The sequence below is a fragment of the Trametes versicolor genome, assembly GCF_000271585.1.
Source record: "Trametes versicolor FP-101664 SS1 unplaced genomic scaffold TRAVEscaffold_3, whole genome shotgun sequence".
NCBI classification, from domain to species: domain Eukaryota; kingdom Fungi; phylum Basidiomycota; class Agaricomycetes; order Polyporales; family Polyporaceae; genus Trametes; species Trametes versicolor.
Window position 1 is genome coordinate 2572561 of NW_007360323.1, and position 25485 is coordinate 2598045.

The 25485-nt window shown below is 57.5% G+C and overlaps 11 protein-coding genes across 11 annotated transcripts; 4 read left to right on the forward strand and 7 right to left on the reverse strand.

Annotated features, from left to right (window-relative positions):
• Window positions 1-34: 34 nt before the first annotated feature.
• On the reverse strand, window positions 35-2875 carry TRAVEDRAFT_57146 (uncharacterized protein). The gene is made up of 6 exons (XM_008037013.1): window positions 2381-2875; window positions 1597-2067; window positions 1032-1540; window positions 779-974; window positions 467-721; window positions 35-412 (listed from the first exon to the last, which is right to left on the reverse strand). Exons 1-6 carry the CDS (start codon window positions 2663-2665, stop codon window positions 170-172), a joined length of 1959 nt encoding a protein of 652 aa, XP_008035204.1. The 5' UTR covers window positions 2666-2875; the 3' UTR covers window positions 35-169.
• Window positions 2876-3269: 394 nt separating this feature from the next.
• TRAVEDRAFT_35434 (60S ribosomal protein L9) lies at window positions 3270-4001 on the forward strand (the record flags this gene model as incomplete). The annotated part of the gene is made up of 4 exons (XM_008036742.1): window positions 3270-3527; window positions 3582-3686; window positions 3738-3846; window positions 3901-4001. 4 exons carry the CDS (start codon window positions 3270-3272, stop codon window positions 3999-4001), a joined length of 573 nt encoding a protein of 190 aa, XP_008034933.1.
• Window positions 4002-4160: 159 nt separating this feature from the next.
• Window positions 4161-5287, reverse strand: TRAVEDRAFT_163722 (protein-s-isoprenylcysteine O-methyltransferase; the record flags this gene model as incomplete). The annotated part of the gene is made up of 5 exons (XM_008037567.1): window positions 4161-4322; window positions 4382-4512; window positions 4564-4693; window positions 4756-4875; window positions 4933-5287. The coding sequence occupies 5 exons, from the start codon at window positions 5285-5287 to the stop codon at window positions 4234-4236; spliced, it is 825 nt and encodes a 274-aa protein (XP_008035758.1). The 3' UTR covers window positions 4161-4233.
• A 138-nt stretch (window positions 5288-5425) lies between these two features.
• Window positions 5426-8555, forward strand: TRAVEDRAFT_70234 (P-loop containing nucleoside triphosphate hydrolase protein). Its single transcript, XM_008037568.1, has 4 exons — window positions 5426-5661; window positions 5713-6028; window positions 6106-6785; window positions 6836-8555. The coding sequence occupies exons 1-4, from the start codon at window positions 5520-5522 to the stop codon at window positions 8068-8070; spliced, it is 2373 nt and encodes a 790-aa protein (XP_008035759.1). The 5' UTR covers window positions 5426-5519; the 3' UTR covers window positions 8071-8555.
• A 1298-nt stretch (window positions 8556-9853) lies between these two features.
• TRAVEDRAFT_163730 (MFS general substrate transporter) lies at window positions 9854-11969 on the reverse strand. Its single transcript, XM_008037569.1, has 9 exons — window positions 11773-11969; window positions 11664-11716; window positions 11470-11612; window positions 11402-11413; window positions 11251-11346; window positions 11113-11196; window positions 10599-11062; window positions 10125-10547; window positions 9854-10072 (listed from the first exon to the last, which is right to left on the reverse strand). The coding sequence occupies exons 1-9, from the start codon at window positions 11822-11824 to the stop codon at window positions 9942-9944; spliced, it is 1458 nt and encodes a 485-aa protein (XP_008035760.1). The 5' UTR covers window positions 11825-11969; the 3' UTR covers window positions 9854-9941.
• A 326-nt stretch (window positions 11970-12295) lies between these two features.
• TRAVEDRAFT_116781 (tRNA pseudouridine synthase D) lies at window positions 12296-15163 on the reverse strand (the record flags this gene model as incomplete). Its single annotated transcript, XM_008037570.1, has 9 exons — window positions 12296-12629; window positions 12685-12907; window positions 12969-13200; window positions 13263-13537; window positions 13585-13664; window positions 13715-14078; window positions 14142-14340; window positions 14404-15028; window positions 15078-15163. 9 exons carry the CDS (start codon window positions 15161-15163, stop codon window positions 12296-12298), a joined length of 2418 nt encoding a protein of 805 aa, XP_008035761.1.
• A 419-nt stretch (window positions 15164-15582) lies between these two features.
• On the forward strand, window positions 15583-16670 carry TRAVEDRAFT_70238 (Orotidine 5'-phosphate decarboxylase). Its single transcript, XM_008037571.1, has 3 exons — window positions 15583-15801; window positions 15853-15964; window positions 16023-16670. The coding sequence occupies exons 1-3, from the start codon at window positions 15616-15618 to the stop codon at window positions 16565-16567; spliced, it is 843 nt and encodes a 280-aa protein (XP_008035762.1). The 5' UTR covers window positions 15583-15615; the 3' UTR covers window positions 16568-16670.
• On the reverse strand, window positions 16667-18381 carry TRAVEDRAFT_70239 (uncharacterized protein; the record flags this gene model as incomplete). Its single annotated transcript, XM_008037572.1, has 9 exons — window positions 16667-16797; window positions 16854-16960; window positions 17017-17133; window positions 17182-17237; window positions 17291-17539; window positions 17592-17698; window positions 17757-18150; window positions 18226-18291; window positions 18341-18381. Coding segments are annotated over 9 exons (1268 nt in total), but the record flags the coding sequence as incomplete, so codon positions are not given.
• Window positions 18382-18544: 163 nt separating this feature from the next.
• TRAVEDRAFT_163742 (thioredoxin-like protein) lies at window positions 18545-19639 on the forward strand. Its single transcript, XM_008037573.1, has 5 exons — window positions 18545-18822; window positions 18888-18974; window positions 19028-19103; window positions 19157-19367; window positions 19421-19639. The coding sequence occupies exons 1-5, from the start codon at window positions 18626-18628 to the stop codon at window positions 19546-19548; spliced, it is 699 nt and encodes a 232-aa protein (XP_008035764.1). The 5' UTR covers window positions 18545-18625; the 3' UTR covers window positions 19549-19639.
• A 72-nt stretch (window positions 19640-19711) lies between these two features.
• On the reverse strand, window positions 19712-21758 carry TRAVEDRAFT_44861 (uncharacterized protein; the record flags this gene model as incomplete). Its single annotated transcript, XM_008036886.1, has 7 exons — window positions 19712-19830; window positions 19884-19947; window positions 20012-20695; window positions 20754-20987; window positions 21037-21303; window positions 21362-21519; window positions 21566-21758. The coding sequence occupies 7 exons, from the start codon at window positions 21756-21758 to the stop codon at window positions 19712-19714; spliced, it is 1719 nt and encodes a 572-aa protein (XP_008035077.1).
• A 406-nt stretch (window positions 21759-22164) lies between these two features.
• Window positions 22165-25319, reverse strand: TRAVEDRAFT_35444 (DUF1793-domain-containing protein; the record flags this gene model as incomplete). The annotated part of the gene is made up of 20 exons (XM_008036743.1): window positions 22165-22179; window positions 22240-22424; window positions 22486-22505; window positions 22559-22586; window positions 22635-22661; window positions 22723-22816; window positions 22870-22944; window positions 23003-23197; window positions 23262-23335; window positions 23394-23420; window positions 23475-23510; window positions 23570-23714; window positions 23770-23786; window positions 23838-24045; window positions 24106-24393; window positions 24445-24473; window positions 24530-24761; window positions 24824-24901; window positions 24956-25066; window positions 25122-25319. 20 exons carry the CDS (start codon window positions 25317-25319, stop codon window positions 22165-22167), a joined length of 2082 nt encoding a protein of 693 aa, XP_008034934.1.
• Window positions 25320-25485: the final 166 nt, after the last annotated feature.

Consider the following 25485-nt stretch of genomic DNA (forward strand, 5'->3'; position numbering starts at 1 on the left):
ATAACACACACAATATTCGGACGTAAGATAGGCATGCGATGATAATTCCTTGCGTGGCATACAGTACAATGCGCAGCGACCGTATAAAGAAAACATAAAGAAGTCTAATGTGCGGACTGTCCACGACGCGAGTCCGAGGCCGTATAATATTCACCTGTGAATATCGGTATCATGTCGCCACTCTCTTCACCTGCGGCGCGTCCATCTCGTTCGTCGCGGGATTCGCGGACTCGTCCTCAGCCTTACGTTTCAGCCCTGCGCGCCTGGACGGCGACGGTGACTCTGAAAGGAGGTAGTCCTTAGGCGTCTCCGGGGTATGCGAACGACTCCGGCTCGACGTCTCGTTCCGCAAGCGAACCGCTAGAGTCGACTTCGACGCGACCGCCTCTGCGTGGCAGGTCGCATGATATATCTGTAAACGTAAGAGTTAGCCCAGCGACCAATATGAGGAAGGGAGGCGACATACCCTGTCGTCCTTCTTGACCGCGTTTCGCCACACCCACTCCTCGTCGTCTTCAAGGAACTCGCTCTTCAAATGCTCCTTACAGATCGGACATGATATTGGCTTCGCTTCATCGCCAGGCGGGACAACGACATGCATCGCGCGCAACTCCGCCTCACGCTTAGCGGCCTCCTCCGCTACAGCAGCCTTAGATGTTAGCGATCGACCATCGGCGCGACCCTTGCCCTTCACATCGACGGAGTCGCTATGAACCCAGTCCTACATAATATGATCAGTATATGTGATACGACGTCGATTCGCGGGGACAGCACATACCTCTAGAGTGACGAACCAGCTGCGACTGTGGCCACGCCCGATCGCTTGACTTGCCTTGCGATTCTGCCTGAAGTGCATGTCGAGGTGGTCCTCGAGAAGCTTCTTCCCACGGGCGTCGCCGGGAAAGCGCACGGCACACTGCTTGCACTGAGTGGGAAGGTTCTGGTAGAGCAAGTTGACGATAGGCGGGCGTTGTCTAATGCTGGACGTAAGGAGCCCGATCTCAACTCGATGTGCAAATAGCGTAACATACCTTGTGATGTCAGAACTCGTGAGCTTGATCTTGTGAGAAAGCACCGACTTGCGGTAGGCGCGTACTGCCTCACGCTGCGGATCGACCGAAGACACTCGCTCCTCGGACTTGGAGGTAGCGCCCGCGTTAGTGGGAGTTCCAACCACGCCAGCCTTGACGAGCGCATTGAACAGATTCGTTATGTCGCTTACGGGTGCGGCAGTCGACGTCGACGCCGTAGGGGCGGGCTGAGAGGTCAAGAACCGAGACAGATCTATTTGCTCAACCTTCGGCTGCTCAGGTGGAACAGAGTAGGAATGTTGGGCGTAACTATGCTGAGGAGCGGGAGGAGGGGCGGGGGGCATTGGAGGGGGAGGGGCGTATGAGGGAGCGGAGGCGTAGTGGGCAGGAGCAGGGGCGGGGGCGGGAGGTGGCATTGCCGGGGTCGCGGTGGTAGCGAGTGCACGAAGTTGGGCCAAGATTTGCTTGAGCTCCTCTTGCGAGACGCCGACCTGAACAAGTGAGCGGAGCTGGTACCATCAAGAATTAAGTAAATAATCAACGTCGAGAGAACTGAACGGCGAACCTGCTGTAGGATATTGACGTGATGCTGGGTGGTCTTGTCGTACGGGTTGGATTGCACGGTACGCTCCTTCTGCGCGAGAACAAACTCCAATTCGCTAAGGACTTGCGCTTGGGATATGGCGGATGTATTCGTCGCGCGACTCCCGGACTGATCCGCACGTTTATGAGGGGTACGCTTGGGTCGTCGGCGAGAGGTACGTACAGCGTTGTGGCTAGCGCCGCTACCCCAGATGTGCTGCTCGATGGCGAGCTGAGGCACTACGCCGAAAAGCTCCCGGTTGTTCGGAGCGCCGTTACGCCAGGTCAAGAGCATCTCCTCCATCTTACTGCGAGTCGTGGGATCGACGGCCTCGTACGTCTCGATGAAGAGGTTGGCGACGACGGGACTGAAGTGGCGTGCATAGGGATCGTAGACATTCTTGGAGATGGCGTCTAGCAGATAGAACGCGGGCAGCTTCATCCATGCCGGCACCTGATGACAAAACACCGTAGAAGGAAAGTTTAGTCAGCATAACGTAAACGAACAACAGGGCACAGGGCAAAGAGAGGAAGCGGGAGAACGCAATTCGCACAAGAAGAGGACATCATCGTCCCCGACGACGCCGAGCATCCAGGCAGCATTGCAGCCCATTGTTCCCGAGACCGTTGTTTCACTCGAGCCTCAAACAACTAGCTACGATACACACGAAGCGCACGTAACTAAATGACATCGTCACCGTCCTCGACCAACGGTCGCATTCACGAGATAGCACGCTTAGTACGCGGGATAGAAAGAGGGTACTCACCCGACGGATATGTTGCTCGATACATTGTACGACCACATCGGCGAACCGGGTGAACTCCTGTGCAATCATCGACAGACTCTGGATGATGGGTCTGGAATTTACTGTGAGATTAGAAAGCCGAGTGGCATAGTCACGGCGGAATGTGTTGGGGTCGAAATGCTGGTAGACGGGCTGGGGCGCAGGTGGAGGAGGATAATAGGCGTTTGGAGGTGGTACCGGGGCGCCATAACCCTGAGGCGGATACGCCATCTGGTTATACGCAGTGCTCTGCGGGTAGAGTGACATCGAAGCGTCTCAGAGAGTGCAGGGGTAGGAGGAGACGGGTTGCGATCTTCAAAAGATGTCGTTGCTCGGGCGAGAAGCACGAAAAAGCTGGTATACGCGTCCCGATATGAGGGAAACCAAGCTTTCTGAAGTTGCGATCTTCTCTTAGGCACCCTTACACTAGCCACAAACACTGAGCGGCTGGATGGGCAAAGAGTCTCGAGCAGATGGTGGTCGATGGTGAAGCCGTGAATGCGGTGAGCTGGAGCTCCGAGGCAAACTTGAGGCAGTTCAAGCTCCGCTTCACAAGAGCCACATTTGTCAGCATGGCCACGGCTGCTGGCCCCTGCCCCGCAGACTCGGGCCCAGTTCCTGTTGCCCGATCCGGCAGCGCTGCCCTCCGTCGAGTTTCATCCTACCGAGAAATCCACCGCAACCTCCTCAAGACCTATCCTCACTACGCCTCAAGGTCAGTACGGCTGTCTGAACGTTCTCTCTGGCCCTGGAACTCTTGCATGAACTCCTGGAACCGTTCAAAACGCTGGAAACGGGGGTGGAATGCGATGGATTCCCCGAGTGCCGCTTGGATGTACTATGCTTGGACGCTCACACTTGTACGCTTCAGATGCGGGACGTCCTCAAGACCGAAGAGCTCGACATTCCCGAGGGTGTTGAAGTCAACATCAAGTCCCGTCTCATCACGGTCAAGGGTCCCCGCGGAACCTTGAACAAGAATGTCCGCCACATCGACATGGACATCCGGCTGCTGAAGGGCAAGACCAACAAGGTCACCCTCGCGGTATGGCAGGGCGGCCGCAAGCACGTTGCGTGCCTGCGGACTATCAAGTCCCTCATCGTCAACATGATCACCGGTGTGACGAAGGTACGCCGGCCCCACTTCCATATCTCGAGGCCGTACGAACAAAATGTTTTTCAGGGCTTCCAATACAAGATGCGCACCGTCTACGCCCATTTCCCCATCAACTGCATCATCCAGGAGGACGGTCGTGCTCTTGAGATCCGTAACTTCTTGGGCGAGAAGGTGTGTACAATCTATATTACTGTTATAGTTGCCGCCTAACAAATGGTGCAGATCGTGAGGCATGTGGACATGCTGGACGGTGTCACGATTTCGGAGTCAAAAGCGCAGAAGGACGAGCTCATTCTGGAGGGTACCGACGTCCAGAACGTCTCACAATCCGGTGAGTAGCTCGAGCACCTTCAATCTTCGTCTTCGCTCATCGTCATTATTGCAGCTGCTTCCATCCAGGGCCTCTGCCGCGTACGGAACAAGGATATCCGTAAGTTCTTGGACGGTATCTACGTATCGGAGAAGAGCACCATCGACCAGGAGTGAGGCGGCCCCGACGCCGTCGGATGTTCATCTGTTGTCATTTCACTCGGCTTAAAATTCGCATGTTGTCCTTGCTATGATTACAATATGATGCACATGCAGCCATCTCTGTATTGTTAGACCATATGTTCCATCGCGCAGTATTGAGTTATGGTCACTATACGGCAACGAAATGGTATGATAATTCAGGTACAGTGAGTCGAAGTATTCACCATTGGACAGCAAGCTAAGACGTCTAGAATATGAAGGGAATCTTCGTGCCTACGGAACGTTTGTAGTTCTGGTAGTCGACCCCGAAGAAACGTATCAGGTACGCTTCCTCCGCTGCAGGGTAGGTACACATTGAGCTTAGGGACCTTACCTCAAGAATGCATGATACTCACCTCGAATGCGCCGGTGAAAGAACCGCCACAGTACTGCTGCAAAGAAGACGAAGCTCACGGGATTCTGGAGCACGAGCTGGGTGCCCAACGCCCAGTAGAAGAAGCCCGCGTATGAGGGATGCCGGAACCATCTGTCATTATTCTGAGCGTCGCACTTACAACCTCAAGATGTCGGTGCGCACCTGTAGATCCCGTCGGTGACTAGCACATGCCCTTGCGCCTTCCGGAACGCGAGCACATGGGAGAAGTTCGTGCCCGCCTGAATCATAGCTGCCGACCTCAATATTTGACCAGCGACGGTCATGGCTATGCCTACCAGGACACCGCAAGTTCAGTACCTTAACATGAATGAGGTGGACCATAGCGAGACTCACCGGCCAAGGTGACATATTGGTGGTGTTTCCACTCTGGTTTGAAGTAGAGAGTGATGAGGTACTCGGTTAGCGCGACAGAGTGCGCGACGTGGTACATCGCTCCGTTCTCAAGTAAGAAAGCTGAGGTACCAATGTTAGCATCGAGAAGCTTCCGCATGAAATGGGAACAGCTCTTACAGTCTACGCTACATTTCTCTCGATTCCAACCCGCGGTCACCGCGAACTCGCCCCAGTGGAACGCGGACCACGCCGCGATGAAGAAGCCCAGCTGGCTGGTCGACCACCAGAACAGCCCGAAGCCATTGGTGGCGAAGAGGAGCAACCCGAACGCGAACAACGATCCGAGTAGGAACGAGATGAATGCGACGGAGAGGGGCGTATTCGGGATGAATCCGCGCGGTTGGTGGTCGGCTTGCACGGGGACAGTCTGTAATGGGTCGGCTTTGACCGCGGCTGCTCGCTGGCGCAAGCGTTGCTCGAAGCCATCTAATGCGCTGGGCGTTTCGGTTGCGCTGGCTGTGTCGGAGGACATGGTGAGGAGGAGGGAGAGATGAATGAGCTCATGGTCATGGACAATTGGGTAGAAGAGGCACGGCAGAGCAGGTGGCGGAGCGCCCGCGTCTTTCTTTGTCTTCGCTCATCCCGCCACGCTCGTGTTTCTGGTGTCTCCGCTGCTCGCGCACACGCTCTTGTCACTGCAATCTAGAGCGGGGCGCGATAGAACAAGGCGTCCAGAGACACGGCTCTCGTCCTAGCCCCTGGACATGGTCGTTCGTCTCGCTGCTGCGTTTCGACCTCGCGACCTGCAAGCATGGCTGCCTCGGAGGGTGTGCTTCAGACAGCTTGCAACTCAAGTCAAGCATGACCCGACTAAGCTGCGCAACATGGCTCTGGTAGCCCACATAGGTGCGCAATTACGCTGTGTTTTAAGCTGCATGTATTCATCATGCGTGTCAGACTCTGGAAAGACTACGCTCACCGAGTCTATTCTCTTGCAATCACAGTACTTGTCCTCTGCTGGGTCGGTAGACACCGGAAGCACCACGACGGACTTTCTTCCCGCAGAACGCGAGCGGGGCATCACTATCCAATCCGCCAGCATTCCTGTCCGATGGAAGGACTGGACCTTCAATCTCATCGACACCCCTGGGCACGCCGACTTCGGCATGGAGGTCGAGAGTGCTAGTCGCGTCGTCGACGGTGCAGTCGTTCTAATTGATGCTGTCGAAGGTGTGGAGGCGCAGACTAAAGGCGTTTGGCGACAACTGGACAGGTGAGCACGAGCATCCAGGTGAGAGAGCCTCAAGCCGCCCATGTGCCGTTGTTCATCGTCCGTTCAACCCTGCGCAGATACGATGTGGGCTCGCGCATCTTGTTCTTGAACAAGCTCGACCGCCCCGGAGGATCCTTCCGCTCCTCTCTGCTGTCGGTGCTTGCCAACCGCATGCACCCTCGTCCAATGGCTCTCACCCTACCCATCGCATCCTTCGACCCTGAAGATTATGCGAGGGCCGAGCCCGGTATACAGGGCTTAGTGGACCTCGTCAAATGGGAAGTATGGAAATACGACACCGAGGGCAAGTGCTCTGTCCACGCTCTACCACGGACCAAGGAAGAACTCGAGCGCACCGACCTCTTCCCTCCCTTACACCCTCTCGTACCACATCTACTTCCCGCGAGGGTTACTCTTTTGGATAACTTGGCACAGGTCTCCGAGGAGCTATTCGACGTACTGCTTGGCCTGCCCGAGGATCCTGCCGCGTACTTGTCTGTCAAGGCATCTGACATACTACCTCACCTGCGAGCGGCGACCCTGCGGAACGACATCCTGCCTGTTATGTGCGGGTCCGCGTTCAAGCATATCGGAACGGAACTTCTAATGAACTACGTCGGAGAGTTGCTGCCTAGTCCGGTCGACGTCGAATCTAACGCGAAAGCACTTGCCGCGAACGCTCCGCTGCGCATGCTCGCTTGGAAGGTCGGCTGGGACAAACGGAAAGGGTGGATGACGTTTGTCCGCGTCTACTCAGGTTTGTCTCTCGTTCCACATATCCGTTGATCCTCCTAATCATTCGCGCAGGTACACTCAAGAGTCAGAGTTCGGCCTTGAACGCATCGCAAAACCAAAGAGAGAAGATCTCGAAGCTATTGCTGCTCTACGCCGGCGAAGCTGAAGAAGTCGATTCACTGCCGTTTGGTTCTGTCGGCGCCGTTCTCGGCCTGAAGTACACTCGTACTGGTGACACCCTGGTTTCCGTCGCAGGCGGCTCAAGCGCGTCGTCGCTCCGCGACATCATCCCGCCGCCCCCGCTGATGTCTGTGTCCGTCATCCCCCACTCGCATGCGGACCTAGAGCCCGTAGAAGAAGCCCTGAACGCTCTCGCCCGGACGGATCCCTCTGTACGCGTAGAGACGCACGAGGGCCAGCTGCTCGTGCATGGCCTCGGTGCGTTGCATCTCGAGATCGTTGAGTCCCGGCTCCGCGAGGAGTGGAAGGTCAACTGCGAGTTCGGCCGGCGGCGAGTCAGCTTCCGGGAATGTCTCGGCGCAGGCGACGTTTCTGGAGTCAGCAACACATGGCAGACCGAGATCGGCGGACAGCCTGTACGCATCCGGCTGGAATTCACCGTCGGTGAGCTCGAAGGCGAAGAACAGGGCGACCCGCTCTGGGACGGCAATCTGATCCTGGGCACTGACGGGAAGCCCATCCCTCCTGGGGAGCTGCACGTCAACACGAACGACGCGCTCGCGCACGTCGCCAAAGGCATCTCGAGCACGCTATCAAGCTCGCCCAACACAACCCTCGCGCTCTCGCAGATGCGCATCCAGATCAAGGACCTCGAGTACCCCAAAGAAGTGCACCCTTCCGTGCTCGCGGGTGCAAGCGCGGCAATCCTGCGCAACATCGTTCGCGCGGCCGGCCAGGGCGACCTCATGGAACCGTACATCCGGCTGAAGATCGCGGTGGACGAGAGCGCAGTCGGACGTGTCGTGGAGGACCTGGGAGAACACGGTGGCGAGGTACTCGACCTGGACGCGGCGTCCGCGGAGGACTCGGAGCCATTCGTCGAGGACGGGGCGTACCTCCCGCCGCAGTGGTTGTCGCCGTCGACCGGCAAGGCTGCGAAGAGCTCGTCGTCGCGGATGAAGAGGACGATATTGGCAGTCGCGCCGCTCAGCCAGATGCTGGACTACTCGACGCGTCTGCGTGCTCTGTCAGGGGGACACGGGCTCTTCCAGATGGAGAACGAGGGGTTCAGGCGGGTATCATCGCAGAGAACCACGGACATCCTCAGGGAGCTGGGTCGTTTGTAATTGTCGACTGTAGTAGTGCGTGAGCTACTACTGAGCGACCCTCGTCGTGCAAAAGTACTGTATATACATAATGCGGTGAATCCGGTCACAATCTAGAGTACACATCACAACTCTCTCATCTCGTCCGCGTCGCCGAAAAACACTGCACCGTCGATCTCGTCGTCGTCCTCCGCTATTCCAGGAGGATGGTCGCCCACTGACATAAGGAGCTGGCTGAACAGCACCATTTCGCCGTCCTCATCGTCGCTTCCCTCAGCGGTCTCGTTGAAGAGAGGCACCGGTGGTAGGTTACGTCCTGGAATGGGAGCAGGTGTAGGCTCCCTGTCGAAATCAGGGAGGAACAGAGGCGTCCGCGCACGTTGGCCGGCCCCGCCGCTTGGCACGAAGTCCGCCGGGGCGATGCTAGGGGCGCGTGGCGCGACGATGCCCATCGGCGCGAGGGAGGGTGCGCGAGTACCGGAGCGGAGGGGCGGCCAGGGCTCGACGATGACGCAGAGGCAACGACCGTGGATGTTGAATCCGTGGTAGCTCAGCTTGAGGATCGGTTTCGGTTTTACTTCCTCCTCCTCATCCGCGAGCTCCACGTCCATCGCTGGCTCGTCTACGGGTTCGTCTTCAGCGATTTCGGCGTCGTCGATATCGATTGGCTGGGGTGGAGGGGCCATGTCAGCCAGTGAGGGCTCCGCTTCCTCGACCTTCAGATGCACTGGAGCTCCCGGTCCTAACTGCTCCGCGACGAGAGGATGGTCCACCTCCTTCGCTGCCTCTGATACCTCTTCCCCGAGTTGGGGCTCTCGAGAAGGCTCAGCTGCATTTGCCGCGATGTTGTCGACCATATCTTCGTCCGCATCCTCGGCGTAGCCTCCGGCCGCAACCTTGCGCGCTCTTTTAGGTCTTCGCGTAGCCAAAGGCTCCGCCGGAACGAAGTCGACGTCTTCTTCTTCGCTCGTAATGGATATCGCATCGTCGTCGTCAGCCGCTTTGGCCTTCCCCTTCCCCTTGCCTCTGGGTTTCGGCTTTGGTTTCCGTTTCTTGCCTGCCGCGCCAGAGGGGGCCTTCTTCTTGGGTTGAGCCGATGGTGCAGCCCGCGGAGCTCGAGCCCGTGGAGGAGCGGCATGAAACGTCCTTGCCTGACGGGACGTGTCAGGACATGTGCGCCAGCTATGCATTGAAGACCTTACCTTGATGAGCACTGCATGAGGCTCCGTTCCCCGAAGGAAGTAGCCAAACTGATACGTATCTACAAGAGCATACATTTTCAGCTATATGTCGTGACATTCAGGACTTTTATTACCTCCTCTGTGCACGTCTAGGGTGCCGCGCTTGGCGTTAGCGGGTCCCCCGGGTCCCAGATGCGCGTCAGCCTCAGCATTAAGCTTTGGCAAAATTCTATTAGATGTAAATCATCCGTTAATAGATAGTCACACCCTTGAGCTGCGTGTAGGAACTTACAGAGGACGTAAATCGGCGAGGACGTGCTGCAGCACGCGCTCCGACATCCATTCGACATGGCGCTCGTCTAGGTACAACTTCAGCCACAGGGTCAAAACGCGTCCTTTTCAGCTAACGATGACACGCACATATAATGGGATGACGGTCGTGGCTGATATTCTGAGGTAGTACGCGTTGCGTGTCTGAAAGCGCATGGTTCTGTGTGCTCTGCACGCACAGTGCGGAGATGGTGGTTCGCGTCCAAGTTGTGTAGCTCGGTGCCGTACACAGGCGCTTCGCGACCATGACATACACATTGAGCTGACTCCTCGAGAGGATGACCATGGGTTGCGATGGATAAGTGTATGCGTTAAATTAGATGCTCCCGAGTGTAGTACAATGTAGATAAAGTGGGTACGATGCGTGCGGGATTCATTAGTTTACTCTACTTTGCTCGCAGTCACAGTCCGCCGCTTCGTGATAGACTTTATCTTCCCCGAGAGCGCATACATGGCCACTGCGCTGACCGCGTACGTTAGTGAGGGCCCGAAGGTCCAGTAGGATGCGCAGGCTGTTTCTTCGCGTCAGCACAAAGCTTGCACAGTTCCGAAAATGGCACATACCTAGCAGAGGCCCGATCGCGCGGCCGAGTTGGCCAGAGGAACGGAACTTGCCCAATGCCTTGCCTTTAGCAAGGTCAGGGTGCTCCTCAACGGTCTTCCCGGTGTCCGGGTCGACGGATACGTCGTCGCACTGAAGCGATGCGTATGCCGTGAGGGAATTTACGACGGTTGCCGATGTCATCGCCATGCACACCGCCGCGGCCTGGAGAAGGCGCATGGTGATAGTCGGATAGCTCGCGACCATGTGCGGTAGGATGGAGAGGAAGACGAGTCCCAGGGCGCAACTGGTGATACCGCGACGGGCCATGTTTCCTTCTCCGACCTTCGCGAGGGCGCGGCGAACGTAGCCTCCCTGGAGGAGGGCGCTGATAATTCCGATGGAGCCAATGAGAGCGCCGTTCTGCTTGTTGTTCCAGTCAAGCACTATGTGTCTATCAGCATCGGTTTGTAGTCACAATATGCGAAAACACGTACAATCGAAGGTCAAGAAGGTGAGAGTAAACTCCACACCAGAGAACACGCCGAGGAACAGGAAGTGCAGGTTTTGCAGCGTCTTGAGCATCGAGATGCGCTCCGCGACGGTTGCCTGCCTCGACGTCTGCTGGGCCGCGCCATTGATCTTTCCATTCGCGGTGCCATTTGCGTGACCATTCGTGGCCGCCTTGGCTGGGGCAGGTTGTGCACGCTTTCCCCGTGTCTCCGGTAACGCAACGACCAGGAAGATCGTCTCGAGAGTGAGGAGTACCACGGTAATCAATGCGGGCACGGCGTATACGTTAAATTCGATCCCGGAGGCGGTGATCGATGCGGGGAGGGGGCGCGACGCGAAGTACGCTCCGATGGGTGGCCCGATGATGAAGCAGATGGCGAAGGCAATGCCTACGTGGGCGAGAGCCTTAGCGCGGTTCTCGGGTGTTGTTACGTCGGAAAGAATAGCACTGTGGGACGTTTGTAAATTTGGACTCTACCAGAGGGTGCTTGAACTTACATGGCCAGTTGCACATTACCCTCGCTAAGCCCGCCAATAATTCGCGAGAGCATGTACGTCGCGAATGTTGTGGACTTCAGCCATCTGTAGCAGAAGTCAGCCAATCAAGTCCGAAGCTGATTCATGGGATCTACGTACACCAAGCCAGAGAGAATGTTTCCGATCATCGTTACCAGGAGGACCCGTTTCCGGCCGTACTTGTCGCTCAATGCTCCGATTCGTGGAGAGATGAACCTGTGTCATGATCGGTTACACACATGCTTTCACACCCGAACGCATCGGTGCTGACCATTGCAGAGCCCTAATGACACGCTCGTCATGAGCAAGTACGTGCATGCTGCAGGGAAGGAGACTCACGAGAAGACCGAGCCCATGAGGCCTCCTAGGAGTACAATATCCCATCGTTGTGGATTTGACGTGGGTGTATACACTAGTGCTCTTGTTGAAGAGACCAGCGAAAGCGTTTGGGACAGGAAGCCGCTTGGGTCAGAGGATTCGCGCTACGCACGCTGTTACAGAACTGCGTTTGGAGCAAGGAGGAGGGAACGCACCTTGGTAAACCACTCGATGATCCGGGGAAAGAGTGGTAGCGGGATGGTGAACGCTAGCGGCGGCGTCGGTCACGGCATCCGGCGGGCACAACACATGAGACAGACATACCAAAGAGGTCCAGTACCAGGGACAGAAAGACGACCCGTTCGACGCTACCCATGTTTGCGAGGTGTATGGAGGAGAGGAGAGTTGCGAGGCGGCCTCGCGCCTAGACTAGGAGAGGCGCAGCTTATAAGGCTGCGACGGTCGGAAGGCGGTCCCCAAACTCGGAACCGGTCAGGAGTGATGGTCGGGCTGAGCCTGAGAAAGACGATATAGCGTTGTGGAGGACGTGCCGGGCGGGTGGGACAGAGTCGGGAGCATGATGTGCAAGCGGTGGCTGTCGTGCGAGCGCACCGCTGTGGCTGAAACGACGTGTGCGCCGGTCCCATATCACCCGGCTACCCTGTCCATCGCCTTTCGCAGCGGCAACAAATACACATTCATGACTCCCACATTCTCTCCATTCTCCCAGGGCGGCCATCTACTCATTGGCAGGCCGTGGGATGGCGGTGAAATACACGCTGATACAGTCTGCCAGGTCTACTGCAACGTAGCTCCACGTCACCGAACTACCACACATGCGCCAATTCTACTCTGTGCCTGCATCTGCCACGCCCTCGGTTGTTCTGTATTTTTGGTCTTCAGACGCTTGTGTGAGCGTCGTCTGGAAGTGTGAACTTGTCTCGGTCTTGGTAACTTCGCGCAACGCCATCGTGGCATACGCAGCGGTACCGAGCTGCAGGTTCACTTGGAGGGCCAGGAATTTGCCATCCTCGACAGTAGCCGGCGGAGGCATGCCAAGCAGCTTATCTTCATCTGATTGTGCCAGAGGGACGTCCGGGTCGGTGTACCTCATCGCGGTCCACGACAGCTCCTTTGGCAGGTGGAGGATCTTGCGGTATGAACCTCCTAACGAGTAGTCCCTAAAGAATCTATGTCGGCCGGTGTTTGCATATTATAATGAGATACAGCACTCACTTCTGCTTGCGCACCCAGTTGTCGGGGTCAAGGCCGTCCTTCCTCAAGAACTCCCTGTACCGCTCGCCCAACCGACCACCGGGGTAGTCGACGTCCTTACCAGGTAGAGGCATGATCACGTCAAATATGCTGTACTTGTCTAGATCCGCCTCCGCCAGGACCTTGACTTTCGGCGGTTCCCAAGCCTTCCTCGATCGCCTGCCTGATCTTCCCGCGGCCCCGTCTTTCGCTAAAACGCAATTGTGTGAGCTGCGGCCATCGTGGCAGTGGTGCTGACCACATACCCGCGTCCTCATTGGCCGCCTTGTCCTCCAGGGGAACGTCTCCCTCGACCCCGTCGAGGGCGATCTCCGCGACATCTTCGGCGTCTTCGACCTTGGCGGTGGTCTCGTCGAAGACGAGGTCGCCGACGACGGGCTTGTCTGCGCCGTGCATCCTGATGCGCTCGGAGACGATGGCGTTCCACACATACGACTGGTATGCGTGCACGTACATCAACCGCAGGTTACGAGGGATCTAGGGCGGGTGTGAGTACAGGCCATGTGGCGGTTTGCCATGAGAAGACGCAGATCGCATACCGTGGACAAGGAGCCCATGGCGTTTCTCGTGTCGCCGTCCTGCTTCCTGTAGCTTTCCAGGATGCACCGCTCGGCGACCACGCGACGAGGCATCAACTCAATGGCCTTGTCCAGGTCCCCCTCCACGAGCCATGCATTCCGGGCCGCGACGACGTCGGGATGCTCTCCTGGTCGATTGCGGAGGATGAGAGAAACAGCCCTGTGCCAGTCGCCCTTCAGCAGAGCGAGGCCGATCGAATGGGTAGGGATTGACGCCGTGCCGAAGCGCTGCATGCCTGGAAGAATGAGCCTGGGTAAAGGATGGTGTGGTTTTAGGACATACCGTAGTAGTTTATGAAGCCCTTGTTCTTGATCGTGTTCATGGCCCGGTCTAATGTCTCCATAGAGTCGACTCGAACGGTGCTACCGCAGAGTGAGCACCATTGTATACAACCGGGCAAGGTATAACTCACCGGAGCGTGATCACAAAGGCGTTCCCCTTGAGCATACCCAGCTCCAAGCTCGCTTTTCTGTAGTTGAAGTCGGCAACCCGCACACCACGCTCTCCCCGCTGCGATAGGATTTCCTCCGTCGTCCGCTTGCCGTTTTGACCGTTGGCCATCTTCCACACATCCTCCACGGTCTTGTTACCGCGTCTTAATGACACGCGCTGGACCGTCACACCACGCTTGTCCTTTGTCCCTGCGACGGACAAGTCTTTGACATTGCAGTGGAGAGTGCGCGAGAGGGCCGCCAGCGCGTCCTGAGTGTCCCGGTTCGTCTTCTGCAATGTGAAGTGTATGTAAGGCGGATATCCGCCCCGCTCTCCACCACCACCTCCGCGACCTAGCATACAAAGATCAGTCACATACATGTGTCATGAAATAACAGAAGACTCACCAGCGTCTGGTCGCGCTCCTCGTCCGCCACCGCGACCACCACGCCCACCTCCACCTCCGCGTTTGCTCCATTTTATGACGATGCGCGAGCCTTCATCTGAAGCAGGCGCACTCGTATCCGTCTCAGTGTCAAGTTTACCCTTGAACAAGTCGCGGATGGCTTGGTGAAGACCAGTGCGAGTCTCTTTGGAAGCGATCGGCTGCGAGTCCCCAAATGTTGGATTAGATTGCATTACGAAAGGGGAGGCCGCGAGAACACGAACATTAGACAATACTTTGCGAGTGTCCTCTCTGGCACCCGGTCTGCCGCCCCTTGCGCCTCCTCGTCCCCCGCGCCCGCCGCGACCACCTCTTCCGCGGTCTCGCCCACGCTTGCCTCTCCCTTCAGGCTCAGGTGCAACAGCAGGCTCGGTAGATGCTGCGGGGTCAGAAGGCTCGCCGCTTCCCCCGGCCTTGCCTCGCCCGCCCCAGCCACTGTCGCTCACGAAAGGCGGCTCAGGGCCTTCCAGGTACAGCGTTTTCACGCGAGTGATCACGTCCTCCGCAAGGAACGGTTTTAGTGACTCTGTGAAGCGCTCCGGCCAAGGCTCGTCATCCTTGGGAACCTCCTCCGTCACGGTCGGTTCTGCCTCGGCCCTCGGGGTGGGTACTTCGGCAGCTGCCTCTGCAGCGGGGGCCTCTGCCTGCGCATCTGGCTTGGCCTGCGCATCTTCAGCCATCTTGTCATCTCCTGTAGCTTGCTGTGCAGATGATGAGGCAGGGGTGTTTCCAGCCGTTGCCGTTGCTTTCGCATCCGCGGCTTTCTTCGAGGACTCGGGCATGCCGAGCGACTTCAGGTGTATCACTTGTCCGTCCAAGTCTACCTCAAACACCAGAAAGTCTGTAAACCTGCCGGGCGTCGGACTCCAGGCGCGCACTTGAGGGGCGCACAACGCACCTCTGCTTGATGATTCCCTCGATCGCCGGCACGTCGTGCCCGATGTACTCGGAGATGCCGACGTCCGTCTCCATGATGCGCTGCATCGCGCCGTCAGGGCCAAATACCGGTGGGGGTGCATTGAGCAGCGCATGGCTCGGGGGTAGCAGGCTCTCTGGTTCTGTGCTCGCTGAGGACGAGCCCTGCGCGTAGTCCTCCTCTTCGAGGTCGGCGACGCTCACGACGGCGACCTCCGCGTCGGTGTTCATGGTCACGTCGCCGTCAGCATCCTGCGCGTCAAGACGCGTGCGCTTGGCATTGGGCTCCTCGGTGAGCGCGTCGTCTAGTTCACGAGGACGGGTTTTTGGTGAAGCAGACATGAGAGGAGACTCGCAAAGTTGGGAGGGCAGGGATTGGAGATTAGATCGCGTTTGCCCTAGATCTCTCTGCGGCAGATCTGAGATCTCCATCTAATCTCCTCGCATAGATCGTATTTCGCAAATCTAGCAACTCTTGCCAGAGACCACCAGACCACCACCTTACTTCTAACGTCGACAAAATGGCAACATCGTTCACGCAGACGTACGCCAGTAGGGCCGAAAAACATGCCAACACGGCCGCCAAAGCGCTGCTGGAGACTATCGAACGCAAGCGCAGCAACCTCTGTGTGAGCGTGGATGTAACAAAACAAGCCGACTTCCTCAGGATCATCGACGTTGTCGGGCCCTACATCTGCTTAGTGAAGGTGCGCTCCTAGTCGCCAGAAAATGAGTACCCATTCTGATAACCTGTTCAGACACATGTAGATGTAATCGAAGACTTCGACTACTCCGTGATCGAGCGGCTGCAAGACCTCAGCACCAAGCACGACTTCCAGATCTTCGAGGACAGGAAGTTCGCGGACATCGGTCGGTACCGCCCTCCTCATGCTGGCGTGTGCGCGTAGCCCACACAAGGTCTCTGCAGGAAACACCGTTGCGCTGCAGTACTCGAGCGGCGTGCACAAGATCGCGAGCTGGTCGCACATCACGAATGCGCATCCCGTCCCCGGCCCGTCCATCATCACCGGGCTCGCGTCCGTCGGGCTCCCCCTCGGGCGGGGGCTCCTCCTCCTCGCGGAGATGAGCACGAAGGGCAGCCTCGCGACGGGCGCGTACACGGAGGAGGCCGTGAGGATGGCCCGCGCGAGCCCTGACTTCGTGATCGGGTTCATCGCACAGCGACGCATGGACGGTGTGGGCCTTCGGGATGGGGAGTCTGCGGGCAACGAAGACTTCCTCATCCTCACGCCTGGGGTCGGTCTGGACACGAAGGGCGATGGCATGGGTCAGCAGTACCGCACCCCAAGGCAAGTAGTCCTGGAGTTCGGATGCGACGTGATCATCGTCGGCCGAGGCATCTATGGCAAGGACGACGGTGCCGACCCGGACGCTGTGCGCGCGCAAGCCGAGAGGTACAGGGAAGAAGGATGGAATGCTTACCAGGAACGGATTGCGGCTACCAGCAAGTAGGAACGACAAGAAGGTGAAGAGCTACAATGATATGTTGTATAGTGATCCTACAGATACAGTCCGGCGAGCACGCGGTTCCTTGTAATAACAGTACAGGTTTCATTCGACCGTCCCGTTTTCTTCAGCTTTCCTCCGCTCCTCTTCCTTAGCTTCTCGTTCTTCCGCTTCCACTACCTCGACATCCAGTGGGAACGTCAGGATGGCCGCGATGCCGGTCAACTGGTTCAGCTCTGTACGTGCCGGATGATAAGTTTTAATCGTCGGTCTAGGAAGGATGTATACGCACGTTGTCCGGACTCATGCATGCTGGAAAAGATCAGCACTTCGCCTCCCTTCTGCTTGACACCTTCAACGACATCGACGAATTTCTTTCGTTGAGCTGCCTCGCTTGCTCTGGCGACGGGATGTATGAGATATCCACCATGAGCGCCATGAACGAGGTCGCCCACCTAAAAAGCTCGTCCGAGATCAAAAGAGTGCCAATTGCTCCTCGATCAGCTGCCAGGGCCACATGGTCAGGCCCATACCATGCCCGCATCTCATCCGACGCGAGCATCTTGAAGAATCTGCAAGACGTAAGTTATCTTTCCGGGGTCTTGGAAGGGCACACTTACTTGTCGAGCATCATCCCCTCTCGCGCGAACTTCGTCTCCTTCATTTGCGTAGCGATCTGGCGTTCTGTTAGCGATCGCCTCGCCTCGACGACCTCTCTGATGTACTGACCTCAGGGCTCTTCAGTGCCTCCACTAAACTATGCACGTGTGGGCTGTTAACGTGCACCTTGATGAACTTGTTGCGTGCGGCTAACAATGGCTTGTTTGACGTCCTGCTGGCCTCGGCCATGATGTAGTCGAAAACAGCGTCCCGTACCCATCCCGGAGATGCGATCACGATTGCGCGGAGGGATGGTGCTGAGTATGGAACGTGTCGCAAAAATGAGGTATACAAGCTTTGGTAGAACCTCGTCAAGCCCTACATTAAAATGTCAGCTCTTCTGTTCGAACTGATCTCATGTGGGTTGTACCTTCTCGTGTGCAGAGGATGTCGTAGAAATCTTGCGTGGTATTGGCACATCTAGCCGTTGGAGTACTACAGTCATGTGTTCGGATAATAGGCAGAACGTCGCGGAACCTGCATGCAAACAACACGCTCAGCTCTGTTCGTGTTTATAACAATTGATATTGCATACCTTCTCCGCATACGATGGCAGCAACCTCGGCGCCCCGTCCCGGCACACAGCTTTCTTCGACTCGGCCAAGAGCGACGCTATCCCAACCGCCCGCATCTTTCTCTATCCGTACGTCCTTGTTCACCTCGATCTCTAGTGTGTGGAAGGCGCCAAGCTTCACATGAGGGTTCTCCTCTGCGACGCGTCCCGACACTTCCACAGTCGCGGTAGCGGTTGCGGCAGTATTAGGCGCACCAGCGGTAGTCCCAGACTCGGCACCGGGAGCCGCGGATGGGGACCAGTTGACGCGGTTCACGGCGAGGGTGAGGTGGAGGCGGATCCGCTTAGAGTCAACGGACCCAGTCGCAGAGACGTTCTGCACGCGTCGAATACCTGCTGCGCGTATGCGGTCGCCCTGTTTTATGTTGCAAAGATCCCAGCGCGTTCAGCTACGCGTTCCGTGAGTGTGTTAGGGTGCTCTTAGACGGACCTGTTGAATGAGATTGTATAGATGCCACATATCCTCATCGTCCTCTGGACGGACGGTGACATGACCCTACGCAGACGTGAGTCCAACATTCCACTCTTCATGAGTGCACACAAACCGAGCGGTCCTTCTCTATGCGCTTGCCGATCAATCTCATGGTATGTACGCGAGAGGTTCTGGGGAGGTTTGGTAGCGCGGGCGGTGGCTAAGAGAGTCGATTTCATCATTCTATGAATGTGGGAACGACCTGCCTCATTGGGAAACGCATGTCGATCGCATCCAGACGCGACAGAGAGCGTGTCTTCCTGCCCACCTCTTGCCAGGAATCTGCTCTCTTGCTTTGCTGCTACAACACGCGCCGTCTCCATCTCGCATATACTCTCCGTAATACAGACCGCGCATAATGTCTTCGCAAGACGCCAAAATCGCGTCCTTCGTGGCGCGCCTCAACGAGCCTACCACCTCGTCTTCGCACACACATGCAGACTCCAGCAAAGCGCAAGAAGATGACGAGGACATCTTCGCCGAGCTGGAGGCTGAGATTGAGAACGACTCGAGCGCGGCGTTCCGCGAGCAAGGCATGGACAGGATCAAGCGAGAGTGAGGTGCCCTCTCAGTGTTCCGGGGTTTGCGCCGCACGCTGACACTTGGTGCGTGCAATGCAGGATGGAACTCCTTCAGCAGAGGAAGAAGGACGGGCATGGACAATACCTAGAAATTATGGACGAGAAGGAGGTTATCCGGCTGAGCGCGTGAGTATAATGCTGATGGCACATCAAGCACCTCGTTAACAGTCGACATGCAGGAAGGAGCCACGCTGTGTAATCCATTTCTTCCATCGAAAGTTCAAGCGATGTGAGATCATGGACAAACATCTTGCAGTAAGTCCATGCTTCTCCTCGATCTCGGATGCGGCCTAAGTTACTTGCTTCAGCGAATCGCGCCGAAATACTTCGACACCCTCTTCATCGGCGTATTCGTCGAGAACGTGCCATGGCTGGTCGAGCGGCTTGGGGTCCAGGTCCTGCCATGCGTGATCACGTTTGTGAACGGCGTGTCAAAAGACAGGTTCGTCGGCTTTGAGGAGCTCGGCAACACCGACGAGTTCGACACAGCTACGCTGGAATGGAAGTTGCTGAATAGCGGTACGTCCGTAAACACCAATTATTTACTTTGCGTGCTGACTCCGTTCTTACAGGCGTAGTGCGCAAACAAGAGCCCGTCAACGCTGGGCCCAGCGTCACGTACGGCGTGCAATCGTCAGTGCGGCGAAACGTTCGAGGGCGGCCACAGGATGACGACTCGGACTTCGACTTGGACGAGTGATACCCAGGGCCTTCTCATCTCCTAGCCTCTTGCTACGCAGTTTTGCATGTGCTCTCATCCGGCTGTTGCGCCCACGGAAATCAAGATGTTTTACTAGCTCTCGCCGCCATGACATACAAGCGGGCCGGAGTCATACACATCGCGTTGCTGCAAAATGGTACGCCTACTCCTCTCCGATATTCTTGTAACGCCGAATCGCGCGGTTTCTGGCCTCCTTGTGGTCTACCAACGATCGCGGGTAACCCAACCTATCCGCCAGAGCCGGTGGAGGGTTGTGTACCTCTGCGCACGGTGTCTGAGTACATGTTGCGTCAAGGTAAAGCCTGCTAACGCACCTGCACCCCTGACCTTCGCTAGCTCGGATACGAAGTGTCGGATGTACTCGCCTCCAGGATCAGTCTACTCGGGATCAAAGCTCAGTTTTGCAAACCCGCGACCGGGCCAAACGAAATGGTCCACCCACCTTGAGGCTCTGCGTATATGGATTGAAGATGCGGAAGTATGGGGCTGGGTCGACGCCCGTGCTCGCGCTCCACTGCCAGCCGCCGTTGTTCGACGCGAGGTCGCCGTCAATCAGCACCTCCATGAAGTACTGCTCGCCGAGCCGCCAGTCGATCATGAGGTCCTTGACGAGGTACATCGCCGCGATCATGCGCGCGCGGTTGTGCATCCAGCCCATCGTGTTCGCCTGGCGCATCGCCGCGTCGACGATCGGCACGCCCGTCCGGCCGTCCTTCCACGCTTGCAGGTGCTCAGGGTTAGTCTCCCACCGCACCCCCGCGTACTTCTCCTGGAACGGCCGCCCCATCGACACGCGCGGGAAGAGCGCGACGATGTGCGTGTAGAAGTCCCGCCATGCGAGCTCCTGGATCCACCGCCCGACGCCGGTGTCGCGGCTGACGTCGAGCTTCTTCTTGCCGGACGCCTTGAGGGCTTCGCGGACGCACGCGCGGGCGGAGATCACCCCTGCGGAGAGGTACGGGCTGAGCCGGCTCGTCGTGTCTGCGTCCATGCGGTCGCGCGCGTCGCCGTACTTTGCCAGGCGACTTTTCTTTGTCGGGTCGACGTCCTGTGCCCCGTGTGTCAGAGGATCGACCGCGCCGAACTGGGTCGGGCGGGCTGCGGTGCTCAGGAAGCGGCGGAGCATCTGCGTATGGGTGTTCTAGTCAGCGCCGCTGGGAAAGAGGGAGTGTGGGGCGACTGACCTCGTGTGCTGCCTGCTCCTCGGCATGCCAGAATGTTGAGATCCGCTCGCGTTCCTCGGGGCCAAGGGAGAATCCTGTAACTTCCCGGGGCACCTCTATCTTAAATAAGGCTGCGAATACGGGATGCTGGCGCACGGAGGGGTTGTTTGCTTTCGGAAGCGGGAGCTCGTCGAGGTGGTGGGAAGACGCTTTCTCGAGAAGTGGTGCCCAGGACCGGAGGAAAGGCGAGTAAACCTTCGCATGTTGTCAGCAGAAAATTGTTACATGCTCACGCAGCACGCACAGTATAACCGCGCCCGTCCTTGGTTCTGACATCCCCCGGCGGCATGATGCACTTGTCGTGTCCGAACAGACACGCGACCTTGCCGTGCTTCTTCGCGATCTGGCAGAGGGCGAGGTCCCTGCGGAGTTCGTCGACTTCGTATTCGATGTTGCCGAAGAGGTGCGACGCGTTCCACTGCAGCAGGAGGTCGTGTATGAAGCTGGGAATCTTGGTGCGCGGGGAGTGAGAGGTTGTGTACAGTGGGATGTCTAGCTTCGCCAGCTCAGACTTCCAGACGGAGCTCGTCAAAAGTGGACTAATACTACAGACGGCCATATCTTCACACCTTGATATTCTCGAGAATTCGCAACGTGAAGTCAATCCTGCGCGCCCCTCGGTCGTGCGCTGCATAGTCTTGCGGGCTCAGGACGAATAGCGCGAGGAGCGGGACACCGTCTTTCTGCGCCTGCGCAGACGCGTGGGCGAGAGCGCGGTTGTCTCTGACTGCATGCCGTCAGTGCAACACTCGTGTCATTCGTGTCGTACATACTTCTCATGTCCTCCATCCTCATCCAGTATACGACACAATCTCCTTTAGCAGGCTCGGTCGCGGTGTGGACCGCCTCGAGCAGCTGGAACACTGGCGGAGACGCGTCCACTCTTGCTGCATTCTCCTTGGTGGCGATCTTGTTGGGCAGGTACTTCGCGTCGTCCTTCGATTTCTTTAACGCAGGGGAATCCATTGTGGGTGATGTGCTGCGCAGCCTCTTCGGCATGTCAAGTCTGACTCTGGAGATGAAAATGGAGGCTGACAGTAGACGGATGGGACGTGGGGGCAGACGATGCATTGCGTGTGCTATATATGAGGCGGACTCGGGGACTGTCAACCCACGGCGGCGTACAACCCAAACGCGTCCGCCTCGATCCTCACTGGCGCGATCCCGCCCCGCCATCGACGGCCACGTGACCGTGTTTCCCCGGGACCCCAGCCTCCTCGTCGCGCGAGCCTCGCACTATATATGTACGTCGACGATGAAACGTCTTGTTTGAGTTCATTGTACAGAGGTTCGCGGGTATATACAAGTACAGCTAATATGAAGACGCTCTTGCTTAGCACCTTCCGTGCACCGACCTTCAATTGCACTCGTATTAAGGCAATGTTAACTGTGTGCAACCATTAGCACGACGCCAACCGGCGCATAACATAACCTTAAAGGGACATACCACAGCGAGGTGCCCGCCGACAACCGGCCGCGCACGGAACCCTTCCACGGATCCGTCCGTCGTCTCGTACCAGTCCCCGAGCGGCTGCGAGCTCTTCCCGTCCGCCGCGTACTTGCGCACCGAGCTGATGAGCAGGTCGCGCACGGCGGTCGTCGTCACCAGACCGGCGGTCCAGATTGACCAGTCTGTGGGCACAAAATGAAATGAGCGGGTGCTATCGTTGCTGTGCTTCTCCGAGATGCGTACCCGACTTTGTGTATGTGTGGCTGTGACGGTCGTCAGTATCACAGGACCTGTGGTTCGTACGCGCGCGACTTACCGAGTATCGAGCGGCACGCCAAACGCGTCTGGGAGAAGTTAGCGACGTCTCCTATGAAGCAGGGGAGGATACCTACTGGCATGGGTACTGTACCATGTCGTTTCTGCGAAACAACCATCCAAAGTCAATGAGGCCCTGCGTTCAAGGAACGCCCTACCACTCACGCATATCAAACACGGAGGCCGGGAAGACGTTGGTCTGCAACAACTTATCCGCGAACATGTTGTACGACAGGCCCCAACTAGCGCTGTCACCGTACTGAATCCTGCTGTTAAGCAATGCCAGGTGAACGCAAGCATGACACGACGTACCGAAAGGGTTAAGTGGGTCCCATCGGACGACGTAGCGAACTTCTGCCATTGCTGTACATATGAGGCCGCAATCGACTTCCCCGCGCCATCAGCTTCCCAGTCTCGATCCCCCATGATGCCTCAGAGAGCTCACGCTGTAGTTCGCGCTCCGCGCGGTGTCCCCGACGAGCGACGCGATCTGCGCCATGGCCTTGATGCCGACGATGCCCTTGATGGCGAGGTTCGTCTGGTTCGCGAGGCTGCCCGCGAAGTCGTCCGTGCTGATCTGGTTCGCGGGGATGAGCGAGTCCGTGATCAGGAACTGTGTCCACTGGTCGAGCAGGTTGAACTGTGTGGAGCACGAGTGAGCTTAGGGTCGGGGCGCGAGAAGGGTAGGGAAGGGGGTGACATACGTATGTCTTGATGAGGGAGAGGTCGTTCGACTTTTGGGTGTAGCTGAGCGTCATGATGAGCATGTTGCCGCTCTCTGTAGAGTGCATATATCAGTACGCATGACCAGACCGAACGCGAGCTGGGATACGGGCCTTCGACGGGCATCGCCTCGTCCTTGCCTGTGGAACCCTGGGTAAATATCGTGTACATGCAGCTAGCTCACTCATAGTTACCATCGTTGTGCCCGAGGGCCTTCGGGTAGCTCGCCCCTATATAGGCCCAGCCGCCATCAATAGATAACCTTACCCTTGGTCTCCCTGGAACTCACCCATGTCATGCACGCTCCACTTGTTCGGGTATTGACCCGTCGCCTGGTACTCGAACAATGGAAGCAGCAGTTGCTTTCCGAGCGTCGGGTTCGTGTAGAGGAAGAGCGGCCACGCAGGGAAGATCACGTCGACCGTGTTCACGTTCTGTAGAACTGTTAGCCTTCCGTGCCTTAGTGTAGGCTCGAGAACGGGAGCTTACTCCGTCACTGGATATTTCTACAGCAGTCGTCAATATCGACGAGGCACGAAGGCGAGTACGGTACGAACCTTTCATGAACACCAGCACATCCGAGGTGTTGAACCCGCTTCCCGTCCTAGAGACCGTGGTCTCGATCGCGCCAAAGCCCTGGCGGATGGACAACGCAACGATGGACGCGTAGTCCGCCGAGATCTTCGTCGCGTCCGCGTTCACCTTCGCGTCGAACGCCTTCGCGCGAACCAGCGCATTGCTGTAATCACCCAAGAACGTCGAGATCTACCGCACCATCAGCACGCACACCCCACCCAATCACACACAAGCCGCAAGACGACTCACCGCACTCGCGACGGTCGAGAATCGCGTCCAGAAGAAAAGGCTCCTGCTCTGCAGCGCGCCGCCCGCGACGATGTACTGCACCGCGGGGTCGCGTGCGTGCCCAACGGCGAACACGACTGGGGCGGTCGCCCCGGTGATGGTGCCGAGGTCGTGTGCGAAGGCGAAGACGGGCCAGCGGTCGGAGACGGCGCGGAAGGCGGTGTCGCCGGCGTTCGTGAGCTTGCCGTTGTTGATGAACTGCGCGCGCACGACTGTGTCTTGGCCGTTCTGCCAGGTTGCGCCAACGGTCTGCGGTGGGTGTTAGTGGAGGAGCTGGGCTGAGATGTTGGGGGTGCGTACGTTGAGAGTCGAGTGGTACGCGGAGCCCTCTGTAGCATGAAATGAGTCGCGGCGTTCGTGCGGGGGTAATAGATTAGACGCTCACGCTGAATATGATCACTGACTTCACCAAACTGAGTTTGGGTCGCGAGCTGTACTTGGTGGGTAAGGACACTGCCGGTCGTCGTGGTCCAGTTCGCAGTAAGGCTGTTGTCACCGGTCACCCATTCTGCGCTGATGTCTGTGTAGATCTGGACGCTATGCGCCTTGCCGTCGTTGGACGCGGCAGAGACGGAGTAGTATGATAGAGGAAGCGATTGATTGACGGGGTCGCTCGGCTGAGTGTTCATTATCAGTATGCGGCGCAGTAGGCAAACGGCGTAACACGCAGTCTCCTTACCTCTACGGGGCTCAGGAATGTGACGGTAAGGTCGACGGGACCAGCAGTCATCACGAAGATGCTTTGAGTTGAGGTAAACTGAACAATCGCTCAGTTCTAAGTGTGGGGATGCAACGGTAGACCGACACCTACCTGAAGACTCTTCTGTGTAGCTTTGTTGAATGTTGTGCCAGCGACGGCAGGAGTACCAAGCCAGTTGAAGGTAACACCATCGACTTTGGCAAATCCTGCCCATCCGAGGATCTACAAATACCAGGGTATGAGCAACGTATAGCTTCAGAAACGACAGGGTACTCACACTTCCGGTCCAAAAAGTAGGCCATGCGTCATTCAAAGCAGTGCCGGCGCCCTGTGGGAGCCACGCAGACAAGTACGGCGAACGGACCGCCAACGGCACAGAAGCGGGGTTAAACGGGGTCGCGGTCCACGTCACGGCCCCCAGCACGGGGGCAAGTAGCAGAGAAGCCCACGCAGCGAGGAGGGCTGGCACAAACATCGTCGGTCGGTCGAAGGCACGACGGCGTGCATCTCAAACGTATTTAAGCTGTGGCGAGCCCTCCTCCGGCTACGATCACGGTAACCGAGGGCTTCGGCAGCGGACGCTCCTCATGCAGACGCGCATCGGCGGACCCGCAGCCGCCGCAGCGTCGCGGACGCACCAC